General features: G+C 34.6%; 1 protein-coding gene across 1 annotated transcript; it reads left to right on the plus strand.

Moving 5' to 3' along the window:
• The first annotated feature begins 812 nt into the window (after positions 1-812).
• LOC107643775 (uncharacterized) lies at positions 813-8,595 on the plus strand. Its single transcript, XM_016347511.3, has 2 exons — positions 813-1,144; positions 7,575-8,595. Exons 1-2 carry the CDS (start codon positions 816-818, stop codon positions 8,446-8,448), a joined length of 1,203 nt encoding a protein of 400 aa, XP_016202997.1. The 5' UTR covers positions 813-815; the 3' UTR covers positions 8,449-8,595.
• Positions 8,596-22,855: the final 14,260 nt, after the last annotated feature.

Here is a 22,855-nt window from a genome sequence, read left to right on the forward strand (position 1 = left end):
AAAAGTCAATTAGGTTTAATTAATTCTAATTCACAGCCCTAACTAACTAACTAATTGAATTAGTAAAAGATTAATATTAACAAAAATAAGATTAATTAATATCTCTAAAAAATTATCAATTAATTTGAATAATAATAACTCAAGATCACCTAAATTTTCAACCGAAGCCAAGAATACAAAAATCTATTCCATAATTAGTCCAAACATTTTATCAAATATTTTATGTGCATAAACATAAAACTTTATAAATTACAAGAAATAGCAAAAATTATGACAATCATCTATAAGAATTGGCAACTCAAATAAACATGAATAAAGCATAAAACATCCAATTCATTAATATAAATTATAAATTCACATAATTTATATTTTGATAATATTTTTAAAAAAATTATTTGTATGTCAAAATAATATACTAAAATTAGTTATTAATATATTTATGTATAAATATATATATTTATATTTTAATATATATTTTATATTAGTGACTAATTTTAGTAGCTAATATTACTATATATTTAGTATAGTTGTTTTTCTAAACTCTCTATACATATTTATTTATGTGTGTTTACGTGTTTTATATATATAAAAAATTACACACGTCAGTCTTGATTATTTTACCCAAAAGTCATAGCAGTTGATGTTGTCAACATAAAAATATGCGTACCAACATTTAAATATTCCAATGTCAAATACCATTGAATAATAAAACACATACACGTTTCAGAAAAATAAAAATGAATAAACACATACTAATTAATATATAAAGGAACTAAGGGTTGAAGAGTTAAACACAAAAGCTATCCCAAAAAGAGATGTATGTTACAAGGCATCTTTCACACTATAAGAAAGACCATAATGCTCTTTCGGGGTCACTCCCTGATCCTCCTGAGGGTCCAAATTCAGGTTACCTTGTTCTTCAAGATGAAGCAGCACAATCATATTGTTGTTTTGGTTTGTGGAAGAACAATTGCATAAGCCACCTACCTTTTCCTCAGGACAAGAACTTGACAGTTACTTATATTGAAAGCTATGGAGAAGATGTCACAATTGATCTTGACAAGGTTATTTTCATTCCAGTTCTTAATCAATCATTGTCTTCCAATCGCTACTATGTTATTCGGAGGAAAGGAAAGCATCAAGGGTATGCTAGTTTTGTTTTCATCAGAAGTTTACTTAATTAGTTGAAATTAATTAATTACTCCTTCAGACTAACCATATAAGTTATTCTTTTTTATCTAAAAGCTTTAACAATAATATAAATCGTTTGATTGGTTGAAAAATGTTTTATTTTTTTCACTATCATACCCTATTCATTAATTATTGTACATATATCGTATGTGCTTAAAATTTAATATGAAGGGAGACAATCTAGCTAGGGTTAATTTTGTCTTAACCCTTCAAAAATCTTTTTAACTATAAATTTAGTATGTATGTTTTTGTGATGTGATGACTTATAGTTGTAGATGGAAGTAGCTTGTAGCAAGAGCTTCAACAGTAAGAATAGACTTTATCTTGATATATATATATATAGGTGCAGACTATGGTGACTTATTTTTTTTCATGCCTAAGGTGACTAAGTGGGCTAAACCAAAAGAATGCTGACTTGTGGCTTAGTGAACAGAGACTGAAAGGTTTGTTTGACTTTGCTGACTCCAGTCACTTAGGTAATCATTCAAGATAAAAAAGTTGGATGGTTAATTAGGACATCATCTTTGAAAGTTAATCAGATTAAAAAAAAGGCCAATTAGAAATTTTAAAAGGCTACCCAAATAACCTAAATGACCAAAAAGCTCTCGAACACAAGCGTGTGACGAGGGTGGTTGATGACATCGGAGCTTTCTCCGATCTACGACTGTGTATCTTGTTATTTGGGTGCAATTTATACAGCAGCATATGCAGGTACTCATTCCCGTTAATTTTCTGATATATTAATTAAGTATTTCACAATTTTTTAATTCTATCCAAATATAACATTTTTTTAACATATCAAAAAATGCTACTAAAATAGTTTGATTTTCACATATCTCTTTACAAATTAATTTAAAATTTATTGTTTGTAAAATACGATAAAAACAGTAACATGAGGATTTTTTTTTCTTATAAATCAATATCTTCTAAAATAAAGTTGATAATAAAATAAAAAAATAAAAAATTAATTACCTTAAATTAAGATAATAAAATATACATTTTATAAAAATTGTGAAAATTAATAATAATTAATTTTTTATTTTATTATTTTACTAATTTTTATTTTAAAATATTCAAATTTTCTTATATATAAAAAGTTTCATTATTTCCAAAAAAAAAATTACAATGAAAGATGAATTAGTGTTTTTGTAATTGAATCTAATTTTACTTATAATTAATATAAGAAAATTTTATACTAACACAGATTTTTTAGGTTTTTCAATTCAAATCTTAAAGAACTATTTTCGTTTTTTTAAATTTCATGATTAAAGGAATTTATCAATCTAATCCTAAAATGAATAAAAAATTCCCTTTCTTTATTTTTTCCCTCTACATTGTCCTCTCCACTTTAATTTTTCGTTCATTTCTAAAAGTCAGATTTATTCTTTGCTCAACCTATAACCATTTTTCTAGAACAAATGTTTTTGTCCATTCACACTTTAGCCCGCCCATGTCACCGTCATTTTTTTGAAGTCAAAATTACTCCACTGTCCCTATAGTAAACCTCACAAACTTACGCGCTCAACACTAAGATAGCGTTTGGTGGAAAGACAGAAACAGAAAGACTGAGACTGAGAGACAGAGATTGAAATAAATCTCAGTATTCTATTTGGTGCAAAGTGGAAGACAAAAATTGAAACAAGAATGAAACTCTAATTTAATTTGTACAAAGGGTAAAATTGGAATTAATTAATTAAAATGAGGATATTTTAGGTATAAAATGTTATTAAAGTTTCAGTCTCCATCTCTAAAAATTTTAGTCTCCTGTGTCCCTACTTTTTGGAGGTACTGAAATACTGAAATTTTAGGGACAGAGACAGAAATTTTAGTACCAATCTCTAAACCAACAAACATGATACTGAGTCTCAGTCTCTCAGTCTCTGTCTTAATATTTCAAAACAAACGTTACGTAAGAGATTCTTTTGACATATAGTTGATGCACTTATGGACAAGACTCACTTGCCACCTAAAATCATGCCACCAGAGAATCCACCATATATATATATATATATAGTTTTGAAACATATTGGAAGAGAAAAATTGTGAAGTGAAAGAGAAGTAACATGTGTTTACATTTCTTTTTAGAAAGAGAAGTACGTGGGTAGACCGAATTCTTCCCATGTGAGTATTTCAAGAGTTGTGTTGGCTCAAAATGCATCATCCTAATAGTCCTCCAGTTGAAAGTTGCAATTTATTCACTATTTTGACAAATAAAGCATATAACAAGCGTAGAATCCTAACATTAGACTCTTCTTACCTTTCAAGATGATAGGTTTTAAAAAAAAAAACACGGAAACATGACATTATTTTTCACCAAAAATTTATGTTAAAAACAGAGTATTAAATTTGATTAAAAAAATCATATTGGCACAAATGAAGAGAAGTAAAGCCCCTCTTATTTGTAAAATAAAATTCTTATTCTATGCATTTCTCAATGTACAATAAATATTCTTTAAAATTTTGTATTTTCAGTGTTGCACAGTAACACAACAAACATTTCTTTTTTTTATTTTCAATTTTTCAACGTATGCACAATAATTGAGTTACTATGAATAAATATATTTTTCACCCACGTTTTATTTTAAATTTTTTAACCATTATTTTGTACTGTACATTTTGTTAGGTAAAATCTCAACATCAAATAAAAATCTGAATTCAAAAAATGAAAAACTTATTTATTTATCCACTACAACAAAAATACCCATTCAACCACATTTAAAAAGTATAGCTAAAAAAAAAAAAACTTTAGCAAAGGCTATATTTTTTTGGCTATGAAGACTCTTTAGTGGGGATGCCTATTTGGCCGTTATTTATTCGGCCCTTGCCTATTCTCAAAAGTTACGTTTTTTTGTATCAAAAACTACACTTTTGACGTTTGAGAATAGAGTGCGCTTTTCAAGTGATGTTGTTCCAGATTAATGGTTAAGCTTTTTAGCTTCCATGCTTACCAAAATAGGCTATATTTATCTTTGCTACTACATCACCTTTAAAGTGTAGCCACATTATATACCACAGCTACTCTACATAAATGTAGCCTTATGTCCCTCAATTTTTTTTAAATTTTCTACATATATATATAATATTCTAATAATTTTTTCTACAACTTAATATTTAGTAATATGATTACATATATAATTTTATATTTTAAATTAAATTAATTAAATATTATAAAATAAAAATAAATACATAATAATACTAAATAACTTTTTTAAAAATAAAAATGATACATATTTCAACAAAATATATTTATAATGAACCAAAAATATTAAAAAAAATATCATTTTAAATATTCATACATCTCACATTAAATTAAGCATACTCATATTAGAATATGTATAAGACTACTTAAAATTTACTATTAATAAACTATGAAAAATTAAAATATTATATCCTATATAAATATCTTCTAATTAAAGTTATTAATAATCCATGAATCTCTTCCTTTTGGTACTACTGTTTAACCTTAATGTCTCTAAGTTTACTCTTCAAAAAAATTACTACGATAGCATGCCAACTCTTTATGAAAAACCACTGCAGAAGAAGTTAAACAATGAGGTGAAGACACATTTAAATGTGTGACATATATTCATGACCTATACATAATAACATATCTAACATTTTTGAGACACCAAACCTTAGATTATAGTATACAACAACACAAGCAATATTAAATTGCAATCCAATGCTGATTTGGATAACAAAATAAATAAATAAATAAATAGAAATGAAGGGTTCACACAAGATAAAAAAATAAATTAGTATTATTGAAGATTTATTCATCAATGTGTTTTTATATGACAAAAGAACAAAAGATTTTCAAGCGTAACAAAAGAAGGAGCTCACGCGATTGTTCACTGACAGCGGTAGAATACTAAGGGTGAGAAGGAGGGGCTATTGACGGCGGGTGAATCAATTGGCGCCATTGGGGTTGGAGAGTGAGGTTTGAGTGTGTGGTTGTTGGTAGTGTTAAGGGACGGCGCCATTATGGTTGAAGATTGAGCTCTGGTAGTCGTTGTTGGCGATGTGGCCTTCTTCCTCCGTCACCACCAGATTCCACTAGGGGGAGAGGGGTTTAAGTTAACTGAAGGACGAATAAAACCACACCAACCATGGTTTTTTCTTTTTTCTTTTTAAAATAAAAGAAAGAAAAAGATAGAGAAATAGAAAGTGGCTATGCTTCTATTGTGTCCTCTCTCCTTTGTGTTTCCTCGTGCTTTCATAACAAAAATTTTAAATTTGTGGAGAATATACATTTATGAAAAAGAAGTACATATGATCATTATGGTAAATCAAGAGATAATGTAACGTTGGAATGTCTATTATGCCAAGCTAGATTAGTGACACATCTTAAAAATTGACGTTTGGTTAGAAATGTCAAATGGAGTAAATCTTTCATGGTTATAAAATTTATATAAATTAGTCATGGTTTAGGGAGAATTTATTTCATGACTAACCTCATCGAACCGTAATCGGTCGATCGAAACCCTCCAATGCAGGACTCTGGCCTGATGCTGATCTCTACTCTACTGCTGCAATCCAACCAAACTGACAGTAACGGAGATATATACGATTCGTTAAGTAACAAACCATATGAATTGACAACAATATTTAATGCAAATACAAAAATAATATTTGGTTACCTCGCAGCTAGCAAATACTGGTAGATTCTTCTATCTGGTGGATACCACTGAAGAAATCTCTGATAAATCCAACTCATCAAAAACGGAGTGCAACCGGCGATGTTCGTAATGTCCTACTGTGCCGCCAAACAGAGTGACTGGTACGTCCAGGCCAGCACACCCGAGCCCTAGGATAACGCCCTACACTCCGCGAAGTCCCAGAGAAGCGGTAGCCAACATATGTGCACCAAGTTTTTGGACTTGTCTGTCAATAGATACCCTCCAATCAGTAACATAATATAGCACCTGGCATACTGTCGGAGGGTCTCTGGATTGTCGGTGGGGGCATCTGGTGGACACGATCACGCAACCACACCAGCTTCAGCGTGAACGACTCCTTCTTCTGCACAGCCTGCTGTGCCGTCACCAGAGGCCTGGCACCAAGTAGCTGCTCCACCATGGCCCATGTCTCTGTCTGGTACCACCTACCGAAGTCACGAAGGTACCCCCAACAGGATTCCGTGTGCGCGTAGGCCTAGGTGGTACGCCACGTCCTGTAGGGTGATAGTGACCTCACCCCATGGGAGATGAAACGTGTGCGTCTCCGGACGCCATCGCTCCACGAGTGCCGAAATCAGGGAATTGTCAAAAGTGAAGTTCCTGAGAGGCACCGTGTCACCGAATCCGGCCTCAGCCAGATACGGGACGATGGCGTCCGGTGGAGGACGGGTATGGCTGACTCGCCGGGGCAGTAGAAGGCAAGGCCTCTACGGAATAAAAAAAAATTTAACTTATAAAGTGATAATCATAAATTTTTGTCGTCTACTTAAGATCATAGAGCTACTTCTACTTAAAAACATACTTCCATGTTTCTAGTCTACAAATGTCTCTAAATTACATACGCCAACAAGCAAATCCTAATTAAGTCATAACAATTTTACGCAAGTAAATACAGTTCTAAGTTCATCCTACAGACCAATCCATAAAGCATTTTACTTAGCGCTTGTCACTACGGGACTACCTTAACAATGTCCACATACTTAGATTAACCAAACAGAACGCAATTAAACTCGAAGTCGGCCATTCCGACGTAGTGCGACGTCTCGTTCAGTTTATTGATGTCTCCGTCGTTCTCTGCCTGGCGTGCCATCACCGTATCAGTCTCAAATATGGTAGAAAAAAGTTAAAAGAGGGAAAAAAGAGGTTGACTAAGTCAAAATAGGGTCCAAACACACGCTGTAAACGACTTATACTTATTATAAGCATGGTCCGGCCTTATTTCGTTTACACTGTAAACGAGATACATGCAATATCATCTCGTTTACAGTGTAAACGAGATAAGATTAAGGTATTTAATTTGGTAAATATTTTTTAAATTATTTATTTCGGTAATTATTATATTTATTTAATTTATTTAAATAAAGAATCCTAGCATTGTCAGTGCCTCTCTCTTTCTCTGTTAGAATTAGTTTTCATCCTACTATATCACTGTATTATACTATAAACACTCTATTATCATTTGTTATCGATTATGTACAAAATTTTCACGCATAGCGCCAGTCTAAATCTAATTTGTGTAGAAAGCATGTGTTATTTGATTTATTTTAAAAGTATATTTTATATTTTATTATATAGTGACTAATTTTAATAGTTGATTCTTATGTGCGGTTAGCCATGGTTGTTATTTACTTGTTATATATTCTTAATACTTTGGTGACTATTGGTGACTAAGAAATAGTATGTTACGTTTGAATTGGAATGCAGGGAAGCATGCACAAGTTCTAAGCAAGAGGACATGAAAAATTGTTTATTTTGCAAGTGTGTCAAAGATGTTAAACCAAGACCTTTGGATCCCTTCAACGAATATCAGCAATTTGAGATCATTAAAACCCGTTGTGGGTTTTATGCAAAGCCAGTTGCTGAAGATGCCTTTCCTCCTTTGTTTTTAAGGAGAAAAAGTTGGAGGCTTTGTGCCAAGACTCCACACAATTACACTTTGGATGAAGCTCTTGGCATAAACCATTCCTTGCGTGGCCAATTATTACCAACAATAAATTTCCCATTATCTAATGATCGTTCTGATTCAGTGGTAATTGGGAAGTGGTATTGCCCATTTATGTTTGTGAAGGAAGGAATGAAACTCAAGGACCAGATGAAAGGATCCGTTTTTTATGAAATGACACTTGAGCAAAGATGGGAGAAAATTTTCTCAAAGAAAAATAGTAGTATTGGTAGTGAGGGAAATGAAGTGTTTGTCGATGTTGTTGTTGAAACAGAATTGGCAATGGTGGATGGAAAGCAAGCTTTTTGGGATGAAGGGAATGTTGATGATGGTGTGCTTTGGTTTAAGAGTTTAGATAATGTAGGAGGAGGAGTTAGTGTTGGATTGAGTTTGGTGATTGGTGAGAGAATGAAATGGGAGCAAGAAAGAGGTGGTTGGTTGGGTTTCAATAATAATAATAATAATAATAAGCAAGTGAGGGTAACTAGAGAAGAGAAATTTAAAGGGGCTCCGAGGTGGGAAGATTTTGGGTGCTTTGTACTTGTGGAAAGCTTTGTTTTGAAGAGAATGGATGGAAGTGTGGTGGTAACTTATGATTTTAGGCACACTCATCAAATTATGTGCAAATGGGAGTGACTTCTTTGTCATTTCCTTCGTCTACGATTAGTAATTATTAAAATAAAATGTTTAGGGTCAAAGTTTGAAAGTTAGAGATAGTTTTAATTTGTTTTTTCTTTGTTTTTTGTTTGCTTTTGTTAATTACCGTCGGAATAAATGCCTAATATTAAGTGTAATAAATATACAATTATAAATGTTATATATACAAAATTATAAGTATAAAGTTAAGTAAAATAATTTTAAATTATTATTTCTTTAACATTACTCTTAGAGAATATATACTATTGAAATATGTTCAGCAGTGCGAGTTTTACTCTTTGGAGGGCTTCGTACTAGTTTGGGATATTGGTTTTAAAAAAGTGATATATGAGACTCATTCTAGGAATATATTTTTCGCTATTCAGCGGATTTTAAAGAATGAAGCAGAAGATGATTTGATTGATAAAATGTAAAAGATCATTAGTAGAATTTAGGGGGTTTAATTGAACTTGGTCTAAAAAAGACGAATGTGATAGTTTCATGACTAAGGTAGGCGCGTTCAAGAATGCATATTCAAAATGATTACAGCCCCAAGCGTTGCAATATTCTCTTCAACTTGATGCAGTAGCTAAGGGTCCTTATTTGTTTGTTTCTTTTCTTTTTCTCTGTTAAGTCACACAAAAGTACTATTAAAATATAATAACATTTGGTGCTCCTCTTGTTGAAGAGTATTAACTATTGAACCGTTCATTATTATTATTATTTGTCGTTTGCAGTGTCAATTACCCAATTAGATTTCCTGCTTCGTCACTACTTATGGCCAATATGTTTGTTTAAAAATGTTTGGTGGGTCCTATGAATGTATTGTATCTCTTGGTGCTGAAGAAGGGCAAGTAAAGCTTACTTCTCGGGTGAACTCCGAAGCTGGTGCTTCATTCCTTTGACTCTGGCTTTGATATGCATTGGTTTCAGTATTCTTGTCATCAGTGGCTGCAAGATTGAGTGCTGAAGCACCACCATACCTCTTCATGTGACATGGTGGTATACCATGCTTTCGGTAGCAAATGCCAATTGTACATGTGTCCATTCTTGTCACAATTAGTTCAGATTATTTGGCCTTTTTCTTAAAAAACATTCACATACATATTAAAATAATACATTGAATACAGACATTCATTGCATAAGACAAAGAAAGAAAGAAGAGACTCTCTCTCTCTTTCTCTCTCTATGCGTGCGTGTGTGTATCTTTTAGCGTTTGTCTTAAGTTGGAGTTTAATCGGAGGAGTTGAAGAGTATTCTTTGTTGGAAAATTCTCTGGTATGAATTGAAAAAACATCCATATACATATAGATGTTGAGGTGTGTGTAGCAAACACTACCGCGTAGCATCTTTTTTCTTAGTCATATGAAAAATTACAAACTTAAAAGCCTATGATTTGCAGGTTGATGTAGATGAGTTGTCATAACTGGTTGTACGTTTAATTTAAAAAAACAATTATATTAATGTAAAGGAATGGACATTTTATTTTGTATAATATGAAATTATAGAGTTTGTTCTAAACTTTTTTTTATCATCATGTTTTAATATTATGAAAGCAATAACATGCGGGACATTGTTTTGAACTTTAACCAAAAAATAAAAAAGAGAAAGAGACGATGCATGAAGGAAAAAAAATAAAAGAAGAAAAAGGAGATGATGCTCCTAGAGGAGTTACGCACTTAAATATTTAGTCCGTTTGATTAAGTGATATTTTAATAATTTTTTTTATGTATAAATTAGGGATAATTATTCTATTGTTTTCAAAAAAAGAGAATAATATAAAATATATGTAGCTATTGAAATTTTGATATTTTTTTAATATTTTAACGTGTTATAGAAATATTTAACTCCAAAATTTATTACATTAATAAAAATATAGTTTATGTTATTATTAATATTAAATATATGTATTATGATTAATGTTAAATATATGAAACATATGCATTATTATAATATAGTTTATTTATTACGTTAATCATAAAATATATTAAATTTTTAGGGTAAATATTTTTTAAAAAAAAGTAAAATATTTTAAACTCTGTAACAATAATAATAAAAATATATTTACTGTTAAAGTAGTAAGTTTTATGTAATAATAAATTGAGAATAATAATAATATTTATATATTTTATATTATTATTATTAACGTACATAATGATAATAATGATGAGTGAAAAACATTAATTTTGGTCTTGTGAAAGACACGTCATTCACCTTTTTTTTAGAGAAAATTTTATTTTTTTCTCTTAAGAGATGTTAAAATCATAGTTGTCAGAACCGAACCGGTGATCGAACTGGTCAGACTACTGGGTCATTAGGTCACTGGTTCAACTGATGGATCATTGGTTGAACCGGTTAACCCGGTCCCACATATGTAAAACGTATAAAATAGCTAAAAACTTAAAAATTAACAGTTAAAAAACATATCTCCAATAACATTTTAATAAACATTAAGTCTCAAATCCTAAAAATAAGTAGTAATACGAAAATAAACATAAAATTTGTTAGTACTATTAGTCTATTACATAAACAACTCAATTTAACACAATGAAAATAACAATTCATGGATTATATCCAAGGAGTAACTTCAAATTCTGGATATCTTTCTTCATCTGACAAATCTGGAGCTACATTCTGATTGGTTTTTCATTCTGATTTGCATTATACTAAGTAGTTTCATGCCGATTGATCCTTGTTCCTGAGAAGTTGGTGTTTCTAATGGTGTATTTGATGAAGCCATCCTAAATTCCTAATCAACTAGGACTAAATGACTAATCTCCAAGAATAATGCACAACAACAATCCACTAACTACTAAGAATAATATACAACAGCAACCAACATATATAACACTATAACAGAGAATCAACAATCAACAATCTAACAAGTAACAACAAAGGATAATCAACAAACTGAACAGAAATAAAAAAAATCAACATACAGAAATTAAACAAGAGAGATCAAATAGAAAAAAATGTGGAAGTATTCATGTTCTCATCTGTCAACATACAGAAATCAAACATATGTGAACAATCAATATTCAACAATCTAAATTCTAACAGAAATCAAACAGAAACCAACATACATAATCAATCTACAATAATCAATTAATTCTAACTATCAGTACCAAATTATTGAAAATTTAATATCCTGAATAACTTCAAAAAATTAAAAAATTACAAATACATACCTGGACCCTGGAGGGATGGAGGGACGAGCAGAGAAGAGGGAGTCCGGAGGTGACGACTGACGACTGACGAGCAGGAGGTGTAAGACCCAAGACTTTTGAAAAGTCCTAATTTGAACAAATCTCAAACCATATATTTATTTACAGTTTTATTTTCAAGAAATTATTTTATTGAAAATAATTTGTAAAATTGATGCACAAATAGTATTTTTATACATTATCATTGTTGGGTTAAAATTCATTTCTAATTACTGTATTATCCCTACTTTTATTTGGAATTACTAAAATGCCCATAACCCTAATTTTTGAAAATGAAACCCTAACCCTGAAACCCTAACCCAATAACCCGATTCCCTTTTAGCCACATCCAAACCCTCTCTTGCTCTCAGCAAGCACGCACACACACCTAGCTCCTTCAATTTGAAAGAAAGAAGGAAAGGAAAATAAAAAGAAGGGGAAAAGAGGAGAGGGGCTGCAATCGAAAGAAGGGAAGGGAGGAGAAAATGTCGCCGCCGTTCAGCCTGTCCCTGCCGCCATCGTGCTGCCACCGAACCGCCGAAGTGCCATCACAATTCTCTCGTCGCCGCCGCGGTTGACAGAAGAGAGAGTGAGATCTGAGAGAGCTGTGAAGGAAGGATGTCGTCGGAGGAGAAGCCTGGCACCACTGCCGCCACTGTTCGTCACGCCGTCACCATTAGCCGCGCCGTCACCAGTCGCGAGAGAGAGAGATCGGGCAAAGAGAGAGAGGTGTCGTGAGGGAGAAGAGGCACCGCTGCTGCTGCTGCCTTGCCGTCGCCGCTACCTGGGTCCTGTGGTCCAAGCCACCATTGATGGAGCTCCGTTTCTGCTTCTCTGGTTCGCCGCCACGGCTGGAGGTCCGCCCGACCTGATCAGAGGGAAAGGAGAGGTTCAGGCCGTCGCTGCTACTTGCGTGGTGAGCTGCTGCACCAGCCACCGCCGCAGGAATCGCTGCTGGAGAAGGGAGCTGCGCTTCTGTGTTTCTGGCCGCCAGAAAAACCTCGCCGCCGTCGCCGGAAAATCCTGCCGGTAAGGGTTTAAGTTGATCTTCGTTTTCTTTGGGTTTCCGGAAGCTTTATTGTGGTTGTATGATTGGTTTCAGTTTTCATTGCTGGAGTCCGGGTCGCCGCTGCTACTTGAGGTGGCTGCCGGGTTGCCGCCAAACAGGTTCAGAGACCGTCGCTGTATCGGTTCAGCCGTTCCTTCTTCGTTTGGTAAGCATCTTCGATTTGAAAATCCCTCTGGTTACTGTTCTGTTATCATACGCTGAGGTTTGTGACGTTAATTGCTATAAGATTGAGTTTTGGTTGTTATGTGTTGCGATTAGAGTTGCTATGGCTACTGCGAAAGTGACTTGGAGCCGAGGTTTTGGTTGTTGATTTCGGGTTGAGGCGAAAAGGACTCTGTGACGCGTTTGGGTTATGGTTATGCGTTTTGAGGTAGGGGCTTTTGCACAAACTAGTTTTATTTAAATTAGAAATTGTTATAAATAGATATGCTGTACAAAATGTATTTTAGGTGGTTATGTGAGTCTTATGAATTGTCTGGTTTTATCTTGAATGAATATGGTTGCCTGTTTGATTGTAACAATGTATGATTTTGATAAATTGGAGATTTCTGGATTGGTTGATTTGAATGATTTTTGATAATTTGAAAGTTGAGTTTTGTTTTATTGGAAACTAATTTGGTCTTGAACCTGTTAGAAAAAGTTGATGATTTGTTTTGTTGGGACCCAAAAAGGGTGGCAAAGTCCAAGTTTTAGAGGAGATGCTGCCGAAATTTCTAGAAAATCTGAGATTTTGATTGGAATTGTTATTTTGGAAAAGAATAAATTATGCTTTGACTTAAATGTTTGAGAAATAAATTATGTTTGAACTTGCCTTATTAGGAAAATCTCTATATTTTTGATGTAATTATTAAGAAAGAAATTATGCCTTAAAAATCAATTTAAATATGAAATTTTTTTATGTTTTGGAATTTGATTTACATAAACAGATTTTGGAGGGGTTTTAATGGATTTAAAATAAACCTGGTTTTCAATTAATCTATTTCACTTTACGACATTTAGGAAGAGCTTGAAGTATTTTCTGGAACTTTGATTTATTAAAATCGAAACACTTCCCGAGCCCTTGGAAACAGATTTAAGAATGAAACTGAAATTGGTTTTGGCTTAAGTTTGATTGGTCTTGAAATTGGTTCGGCATAATTGGAAAAACGATTTGGTTTTGGGTTTAAAACCTATCCTATTTATTCAACTCAAGAAGTTAAAGTTTCGGAGGTTTTCAAGGAATTTAAGAAATGAGTTAGATTATTCTCCCCTGAAGTCTTGGGACTCTGCTGAGGAACCTTACGACCAAATCTTGATTTAGAAATGAATGATTGAGTCTTCCAAAGAGATTTTGAACTTGGCATGGTTTTGAGATTTTTGGAAGTGTTGGAAAGATGTGAAAAGTGGCTCCGTTTTGAAAAGTGATTCTTGGCTAGCTGTGATTTGACTACGTTTGTTATTTAAAAGTAAATGGGCCAAGAATGATTTTGAAATAAGGTATTGAGCCTGATTGATTGTGGATATCATAATGATTGATGAGTTATTGTTTGGTAGGCTTAAGGGCCGGGTTCGTCCCGCTTATGCTGAGAGATTTGATAATTTGATGAGATTGTTGATAAGTCGCTTGCGCCTGGCAAGGACGGTGGTTAATCCCGCTTGTCGAGGTTGCGGCGCCCGCGTAAGGACGGTGGTTAATCCCGCTTACGTGTAGATGTGAGGTCGGAGGCAAAGTATCCCGCTCACATCCTTTCGGATCACAAGAGTGTGCAGGCGCTGACATCCTGGACCGTGTGGCGGGCACGTTATCCCAGAGAGTTCCCATTTATACGTGGCCGAAGGGCAACATTCCCATAGAAATGTGTCGGGTTGGCAATTGAACCGACAATGTGATATCACAGCCAGTAGGACATGCATTCATCATTTGCATCTATGTGATATTGTTTGGGTGTGCATATTTTATTTGGTTTGCTTATGTGAATACTTATGTTAACTGTTATTCTTGTTGTAATTGCTCTTGATTGTGTTTGAACTACATTATTTGTGATTGTGTTTGATTGGTTGACTTGTGATGAATTGGTTGATGTTTGAGTTGTTTGGGCCGGGGGCCGTGTTGGATTGGATGGGCTTGAGGTCGTGATTGGTATATTGAGTCCTAGTTCTGTATAAAGTATCTGATCGATTCAGCATAGACTTAATGAACCTATGCTTGGAACGGGATGATCATTTATACCGCGTAGGTAACTGCTTTCATGGTTGCAGTCTAGGAAAAACTTTTCAGACATTTTCTTTAAGAAAGGAAAAAGGTTTTGTTTTAGAATATTTGAGAAACTTAGCAAGTCTTCAAAAAGGAATTTTCTAGATTTCGAATGTGAACCTATGGTTTTTGGAAAGACTCATAAGACGAGCAATGATCACTGAACTCTAAGAATGATTTTATCTTTACGTTTCTTGTTATAGCAATTTCTGTAATTCTATAGTGAGAACAAGCGAGGACGACGTTCTCACTCCCCTACAGGTTATTCCTTTTCAGGATATGGAAGATGAAGCTTCAGGAGAGTTATGTTTATTTTCTGTTTACTCGGTTTTTTTGTATTACCGTAGCTATTGTTTTTCCCTCGCCTTTATCTTTATTAAGTCTGTAAGAGGGATAGGAAATTATGATATGTATATTTGTAAACTAGTGTTATGTATATATATATATATATATATATATATATATATATATATATATATATATATATATATATATATATAGCTTAAGGTTGTATCTGATTTGTATGTACATGTATGTTTATGTTTTCACAAAAAAGAGTTATCGAAAGGTTATGCGGTTTTAAGTTTTAAGCAGGCTCATATTTTAGTGTTAAATATTATAAGAGTCGTGGTAAAACTCGAGCTATCAGAGTGGCTCAGCCAGAAGCATGACATTTTGATAGTTAGGGTGTTACATTTGTGGTATCAGAGCAGTCTTTCCTGTAGAGCCTGAGGAATGGACTGATTATGCTTCAATTGCATATTCTGAGCGTTTGTCATGTATTAGGTCTTGTTGAATGACGAGAATTAGAGTTTTATGCACATGACGGTCTATTGATTAATGCCATTAGTCTTGCGTTGCGTGATTCCTGATATTAAGTTTGGCCGGCTTAATACTAGTGAATTATGTATATGAAAGCACTGATGGGTTATCATAGATGATATACGAGTTTTGAGTAAAGTAAATCACGGGTTTTGGGAACGTTAGAGACGATATCTCGAGGTTACTCAGTTATGTGCTTTGGATTCTGTTGGATGTCATGTGACTTATTGTTTCTCAACCTATCTTGATTGTTCTTGTTGTCATTTCTTTTGAGAAGCAGTTTGGTGTTTTCAATCTTATTCTTCTGTTCATATGCATTCCTTTTTTTTATCCTAAATTGCATATGCCGGTTGAATTTCTTGGTGTATCTGTCCTTCTCTGTTTGAACTCTTTTCTTGACCCATGTGAATTTTTTCGACATGACATTGAACTTGTCTTGATGCAGTGTGCCTTTTTATGTCCTTACTCCTAGCCTTTTTAAAGAAATGGTGATTTAGTTTTTCTCTTCGTTGACTATATTTATAACTAATTTTTAAGCTTTTATAAAATCACTTTTGATTTGATATACACCTATCTATATAAAACTTTGAAGACTCCTTATGCAATTTAAAAACTATTTATTTCTAATACCTCGCCTGTTCTTTTATTGGTTTACGGAACTACACTTACTTTAAGTACAATTTGACCTTTTAAAATAATTTTATTACGGTTCCTATACGTAACTCCATTTGATTATGTATTTAGGTATTATTAAATTCTTAAAAGAAATACTTTTCGCTTTTATTCTAGTTAGTTTTCGTTTGACACATTGACTTTAATTTAGCATGATACATTATTTACACATTTGTTATTCTTTTGAAAATATTGGATTCATACCTTTCCTCTCAAGTATGGGCTAATTCTTTAAGCTTTTGTTTCTATGGTTGTGATACTTGATTTTGTTTTTAACTAATTTTTTTTCTTTTATGAACACCACCAGTAGCCTCAGTTTTCCTTCTCTTGTGAATTCCATACTCCTCTAAGTCAGCTTAAATTTGTTTCTATCTGGTGCGTTGTTTGTCCTCTTAACTGTCCTTCTTTAGTCAAAGGTTCTTTCTTGAAAATTCGCTGTCGATTGAGTTGTCCTTCCTTACGAGTTTTGTATTCTTTTAGACCAATGGAAAGCTTGTTTGGTGTTCCATGCTTCGTGGATCTTATTTGAACTCCCTTGATTTAAGATCTTTTCTTGTTTTTGTTTGGTCTGATTTCTTTTAAGTATATCTTAAATATTCCTGAATATTCTTATGTGATGGCAATTTCAAGTGTATTCTTAGAGTTTTGATGTGAACTTTTGAAGCAAGTTTTGGATTCTCTTAAGAAACTTAAATCAATTATTCTCGCTTAAAAATTGCATCCATAGCTATCCTTTAAATTGGAAAAGTTATTTTGGAGTTGACATGCATTATTTTAAATAAAGTTTTGAAACCGACTGATAAGTAAATTTTTACCTCAGGGTTTCCTTTTCTAAATAGAGTTTAACTTGTTCCATATTTACTATAAAATTTTATACACACTTGTTTGAATTTAGACTTTGAGAGTTCTTGAACAAACGTTTGATTTTCTTACAACCCTGCTACAATATCAGTGTATACTTTTAGCTGATTGAGTACCTAAATGTCTTTCAGGATTTTCGAAAGATTTTTTTGGCCTTAACCCAATTGACTTTCAATTTTCAACTCTCACCTATTCTATCTTTTACTTGGAAACTATTTGGACAAAACGCAATTTAGTTTTCTTTTAACCATATTGCAGTTTTGATATATGTTTATGTTACCCTTTTGTGAACTGCGAGTTACATACTTTTCTTTTAGCACAGGAGGTGATCTTCTTTCAGTTTTTCATTCTTTATATTAAAATGTATTATGTGAACTTGATCAAAAATTTTAAATCTTGAGAGTGTCATCACTAGCTTTAGTTGACCTTCTTCTATGATTTTATACTTGTTAACTCAGCTTGATTTAGTTCCAAATTACTGTCTTGCTTATCCTTTTGTGTTCCTATCAGTTGTCTCTGATTCAGGAGTCATCTTTGAGGTTGTTAAACTGAATTTCTTTCCAATACTCTTCATCGATTGTACATCCTTGTTTACTTGTAGATTCAGCAGTTCTTTCAGAACTCTTGTGGAGATTATCCTTGTTGTTTGTCCTTCTTTTTCAAAGTCTTTTATCTTTCTGAGTAAACTCGAGAATTGTTTTGATGTCACGTGCGATCTTTAGGTATAGTAATGCGATGCGTTAGTTCCTTAAAGCCTGTTTGTGGATCTGGAAGGTGAAGCGGCAAGTGTGCAACGTTATGAGACATTGTGAGAGTTTCGTTCCTTGCAGACAAGTTTGAAGATGTTATGCTTGCGAATGGTTATGGAGTTGTGAAGTGGTTGATGGAGTTAGGAAGTTGAAGCTTAGAGAGGGGTACGAGATACATGAGTGAAAGCTATATCTGTTGTTAGATACCAACCTGCTTTATAGCCTTTTTGCCATGAAAACTATATCCTTGCTTTGTGACCGCCTATCTTGACTTGCACCTATTTGGTTCCTCCAAGCTTTTGTAGAATTTCGAAACCATATAAACTTTTTGCATTGAGCCTACCTTGTATCTTTCACCTAACACTATACCTTACCCTTATGTTTAAATCTTATGGTTATTCGGTATTTGAAATTTTATATATGTGTTATGATTTCTTACCTTTTTAAAAAGTATTTAAAAAGTAGAGTGCTAAGCCTATGTATTATCTTATGTAATACTTCAATTTTCGAGGACGAAAATTTTTATAAGGTGGGTGGAATGTAAGACCCAAGACTTTTGAAAAGTCCTATTTTGAACTAATCTCAAACCATATATTTATTTACAGTTTTATTTTTAAGAAATTATTTTATTGAAAATAATTTATAAAATTGATGCACAAATAGTATTTTTATACATTATCATTGTTGGGTTAAAATTCATTTCTAATTACTGTATTATCCCTACTTTTATTTGGAATTACTAAAATGCCCATAACCCTAATTTTTGAAAATGAAACCCTAACCCTGAAACCCTAACCCAATAACCCGATTCCCTTTTAGCCACATCCAAACCCTCTCTTGCTCTCAGCAAGCACGCACACACACCTAGCTCCTTTAATTTGAAAGAAAGAAGGAAAGGAAAATAAAAAGAAGGGGAAACGAGGAGAGGGGCTGCAATCGAAAGAAGGAAAGGGAGGAGAAAATGTCGCCGCCGTTCAGCCTGTCCCTGCCGCCATCGTGCTGCCACCGAACCGCAGAAGTGCCATCACCGTTCTCTCGTCGCCGCCGCGGTTGACAGAAGAGAGAGTGAGATCCGAGAGAGCTGTGAAGGAAGGACGTCATCGGAGGAGAAGCCTGGCACCACCGCCGCCACTATTCGTCACGCCGTCACCACTAGCCGCGCCTCACCAGTCGAGAGAGAGAGAGATCGCGCAAAGAGAGAGAGGTGTCGTGAGGGAGAAGAGGCGCCGCTGCTGCTGCTGCCTTGCCGTCGCCGCTACCTGGGTCCTGTGGTCCAAGCCACCATTGATGGAGCTCCGTTTCTGCTTCTCTGGTCCGCCGCCACAGCCTGAGGTCCGCCCGACCTGATCAGAGGGAAAGGAGAGGTTCAGTCCGTCGCTGCTACTTACGTGGTGAGCTGCTGCACCAGCCACTGCCGCAGGAATCGCTGCTGGAGAAGGGAGCTGCGCTTCTGTGTTTTTGGCCGCCGGAAAAACCTCGCCGCCGTCGCCGGAAAATCCTGCCAGTAAGGGTTTAAGTGGATCTTCGTTTTCTTTGGGTTTCCGGAAGCTTTATTGTGGTTGTATGATTGGTTTCAGTTTTCATTGCCGGAGTCCGGGTCGCCGCTGCTACTTGAGGTGGCTGCCGGGTTGCCGCCAAACCGGTTCAGAGACCGTCGCTGTATCGGTTCAGCCGTTCCTTCTTCATTCGGTAAGCGTCTTCGATTTGAAAAGCCCTCTGGTTACTGTTCTGTTATCATATGCTGAGGTTTGTGACGTTAATTGCTATAAGATTGAGTTTTGGTTGTTATGTGTTGCGATTAGAGTTGCTATGGCTACTGCGAAAGTGACTTGGAGCCGAGGTTTTGGTTGTTGATTTCGGGTTGAGGCAAAAAGGACTCTGTGACGCGTTTGGGTTATGGTTATGCGTTTTGAGGTAGGGGATTTTGTACAAACTAGTTTTATTTAAATTAGAAATTGTTATAAATAGATATGCTGTACAAAATGTATTTTAGGTGGTTATGTGAGTCTTATGAATTGTCTGGTTTTATCTTGAATGAATATGGTTGCTTGTTTGATTGTAACAATGTATGATTTTGATAAATTGGAGATTTCTGGATTGGTTGATTTGAATGATTTTTGATAATTTGAAAGTTGAGTTTTGTTTTATTGGAAACTGATTTGGTCTTGAACCTGTTAGAAAGAGTTGATGATTTGTTTTGTTGGGACCCGGAAAGGGTGGCAAAGTCCAAGTTTTAGAGGAGATGCTGCCGAAATTTCTAGAAAATCTGAGATTTTGATTGGAATTGTTATTTTGGAAAAGAATAAATTATGCTTTGACTTAAATGTTTGAGAAATAAATTATGTTTGAACTTGCCTTATTAGGAAAATCTCTATATTTTTGATGTAAATATTAAGAAAGGAATTATGCCTTAAAAATCAATTTAAATATGAAATTTTTTTATGTTTTGGAATTTGATTTACATAAACAGATTTTGGAGGGGTTTTAATGGATTTAAAATAAACCTGGTTTTCAATTAATCTATTTCACTTTACGACATTTAGGAAGAGCTTGAAGTATTTTCTGGAACTTTGATTTATTAAAATCGAAACACTTCCCGAGCCCTTGGAAACAGATTTAAGAATGAAACTGAAATTGGTTTTGGCTTAAGTTTGATTGGTCTTGAAATTGGTTCGACATAATTAGAAAAACGATTTGGTTTTGGGTTTAAACCCTATTCTATTTATTCAACTCAAGAAGTTAAAGTTTCGGAGGTTTTCAAGGAATTTAAGAAATAAGTTAGGTTATTCTCCCCTGAAGTCTTGGGACTCTGCTGAGGAACCTTACGACCAAATCTTGATTTAGAAATGAATGATTGAGTCTTTCAAAGAGATTTTGAACTTGACATGGTTTTGAGATTTTTGGAAGTGTTGGAAAGATGTGGAAAGTGGCTCCATTTTGAAAAGTGATTCTTGGCTAGCTGTGATTTGACTACGTTTGTTATTTAAAAGTAAATGGGCCAAGAATGATTTTGAAATAAGGTATTGAGCCTGATTGATTGTGGATATCATAATGATTGATGAGTTATTGTTTGGTAGGCGTAAGGGCCGGGTTCGTCCCGCTTATGCTGAGAGATTTGATAATTTGACGAGATTGTTGATAAGTCGCTTGCGCCTGGCAAGGACGGTGGTTAATCCTGCTTGTCGAGGTTGCGGCGCCCGCGTAAGGACGGTGGTTAATCCCGCTTACGTGTAGATGTGAGGTCGGAGGCAAAGTATCCCGCTCACATCCTTTCGGATCACAAGAGTGTGCAGACACTGACATCCTGGACCGTGTGGCGGGCACGTTATCCCAGAGGGTTCCCATTTATACGTGACCGAAGGGCAACATTCCCATGGGAATGTGTCGGGTTGGCAATTGAACCGACAATGTGATATCACAGCCAGTAGGACAGGCATTCATCATTTGCATCTATGTGATATTGTTTGGGTGTGCATATTGTATTTGGTTTGCTTATGTGAATACTTATGTTAACTGTTATTCTTGTTGTAATTGCTCTTAATTGTGTTTGAACTACATTATTTGTGATTGTGTTTGATTGGTTGACTTGTGATGAATTGGTTGATGTTTGAGTTGTTTGGGCCGGGGGCCGTGTTGGATTGGATGGGCTTGAGGCCGTGATTGGTATATTGAGTCCTAGTTCTGTATAAAGTATCTGATCGGTTCAGCATAGACTTAATGAACCTATGCTTGGAACGGGATGATCATTTATACCGCGTAGGTAACTGCTTTCATGGTTGCGGTCTAGGAAAAACTTTTCAGACATTTTCTTTAAGAAAGGAAAAAGGTTTTGTTTTAGAATATTTGAGAAACTTAGCAAGTCTTCAAAAAGGAATTTTCTGGATTTCGAATGTGAACCTATGGTTTTTGGAAAGACTCATAAGACGAGCAATGATCACTGAACTCTAAGAATGATTTTATCTTTACGTATCTTGTTATAGCAATTTCTGTAATTCTATAGTGAGAACAAGCGAGGACGACGTTCTCACTCCCTTACAGGTTATTCCTTTTCAGGATATGGAAAATGAAGCTTCAGGAGAGTTATGTTTATTTTCTGTTTACTCGGTTTTTTTGTATTACCGTAGCTATTGTTTTTCCCTCGCCTTTATCTTTATTAAGTTTGTAAGAGGGATAGGAAATTATGATATGTATATTTGTAAACTAGTGTTATATATATAGCTTACGGTTGTATCTGATTTGTATGTACATGTATGTTTATGTTTTCACGAAAAAGAGTTATCGAAAGGTTATGCGGTTTTAAGTTTTAAGCAGGCTCATATTTTAGTGTTAAATATTATAAGAGTCGTGGTAAAACTCGATCTATCAGAGTGGCGCAGCCGGAAGCGTGACATTTTGATAGTTAGGTTGTTACAGGAGGCAGAAGGCGACGAGGAGGTGACTTGAATCTTCGATGGATATGCTTCTTGACGGTGGTGAGTGGCGCACTGGTGTGGTTGCGGTGGTGAGTGCCGCGCTGGCTGAAGCTGAACGGGTCTCCGCGCTAGCAACGAGGTGGCTGAAGCTGAAGCAGACTCTCTATCTCTCAGCTCTCATGGTGGTCTCTCGTGGGAAGGGAAACAGGGGATGGAGTGAATGAGAGTGATGCACGATGGAGGCTAGGGTTTGAGGGTTTCACTTTCAGGAAGCAGGTTTAGTTTTTTTTTTTTTTTAATGAAACGACGTCGTTTCAAGCGCAGGTAAAAAAAAAAAGGAGTTCGACCGGTCTGGGTTAAATGAAACCTGCCGGTTCACCGGTTCT

Source organism: Arachis ipaensis, chromosome B5 (genome assembly GCF_059453495.1).
Source record: "Arachis ipaensis isolate K30076 ecotype BB chromosome B5, ASM5945349v1, whole genome shotgun sequence".
Classification (NCBI taxonomy): Eukaryota; Viridiplantae; Streptophyta; class Magnoliopsida; order Fabales; family Fabaceae; genus Arachis; species Arachis ipaensis.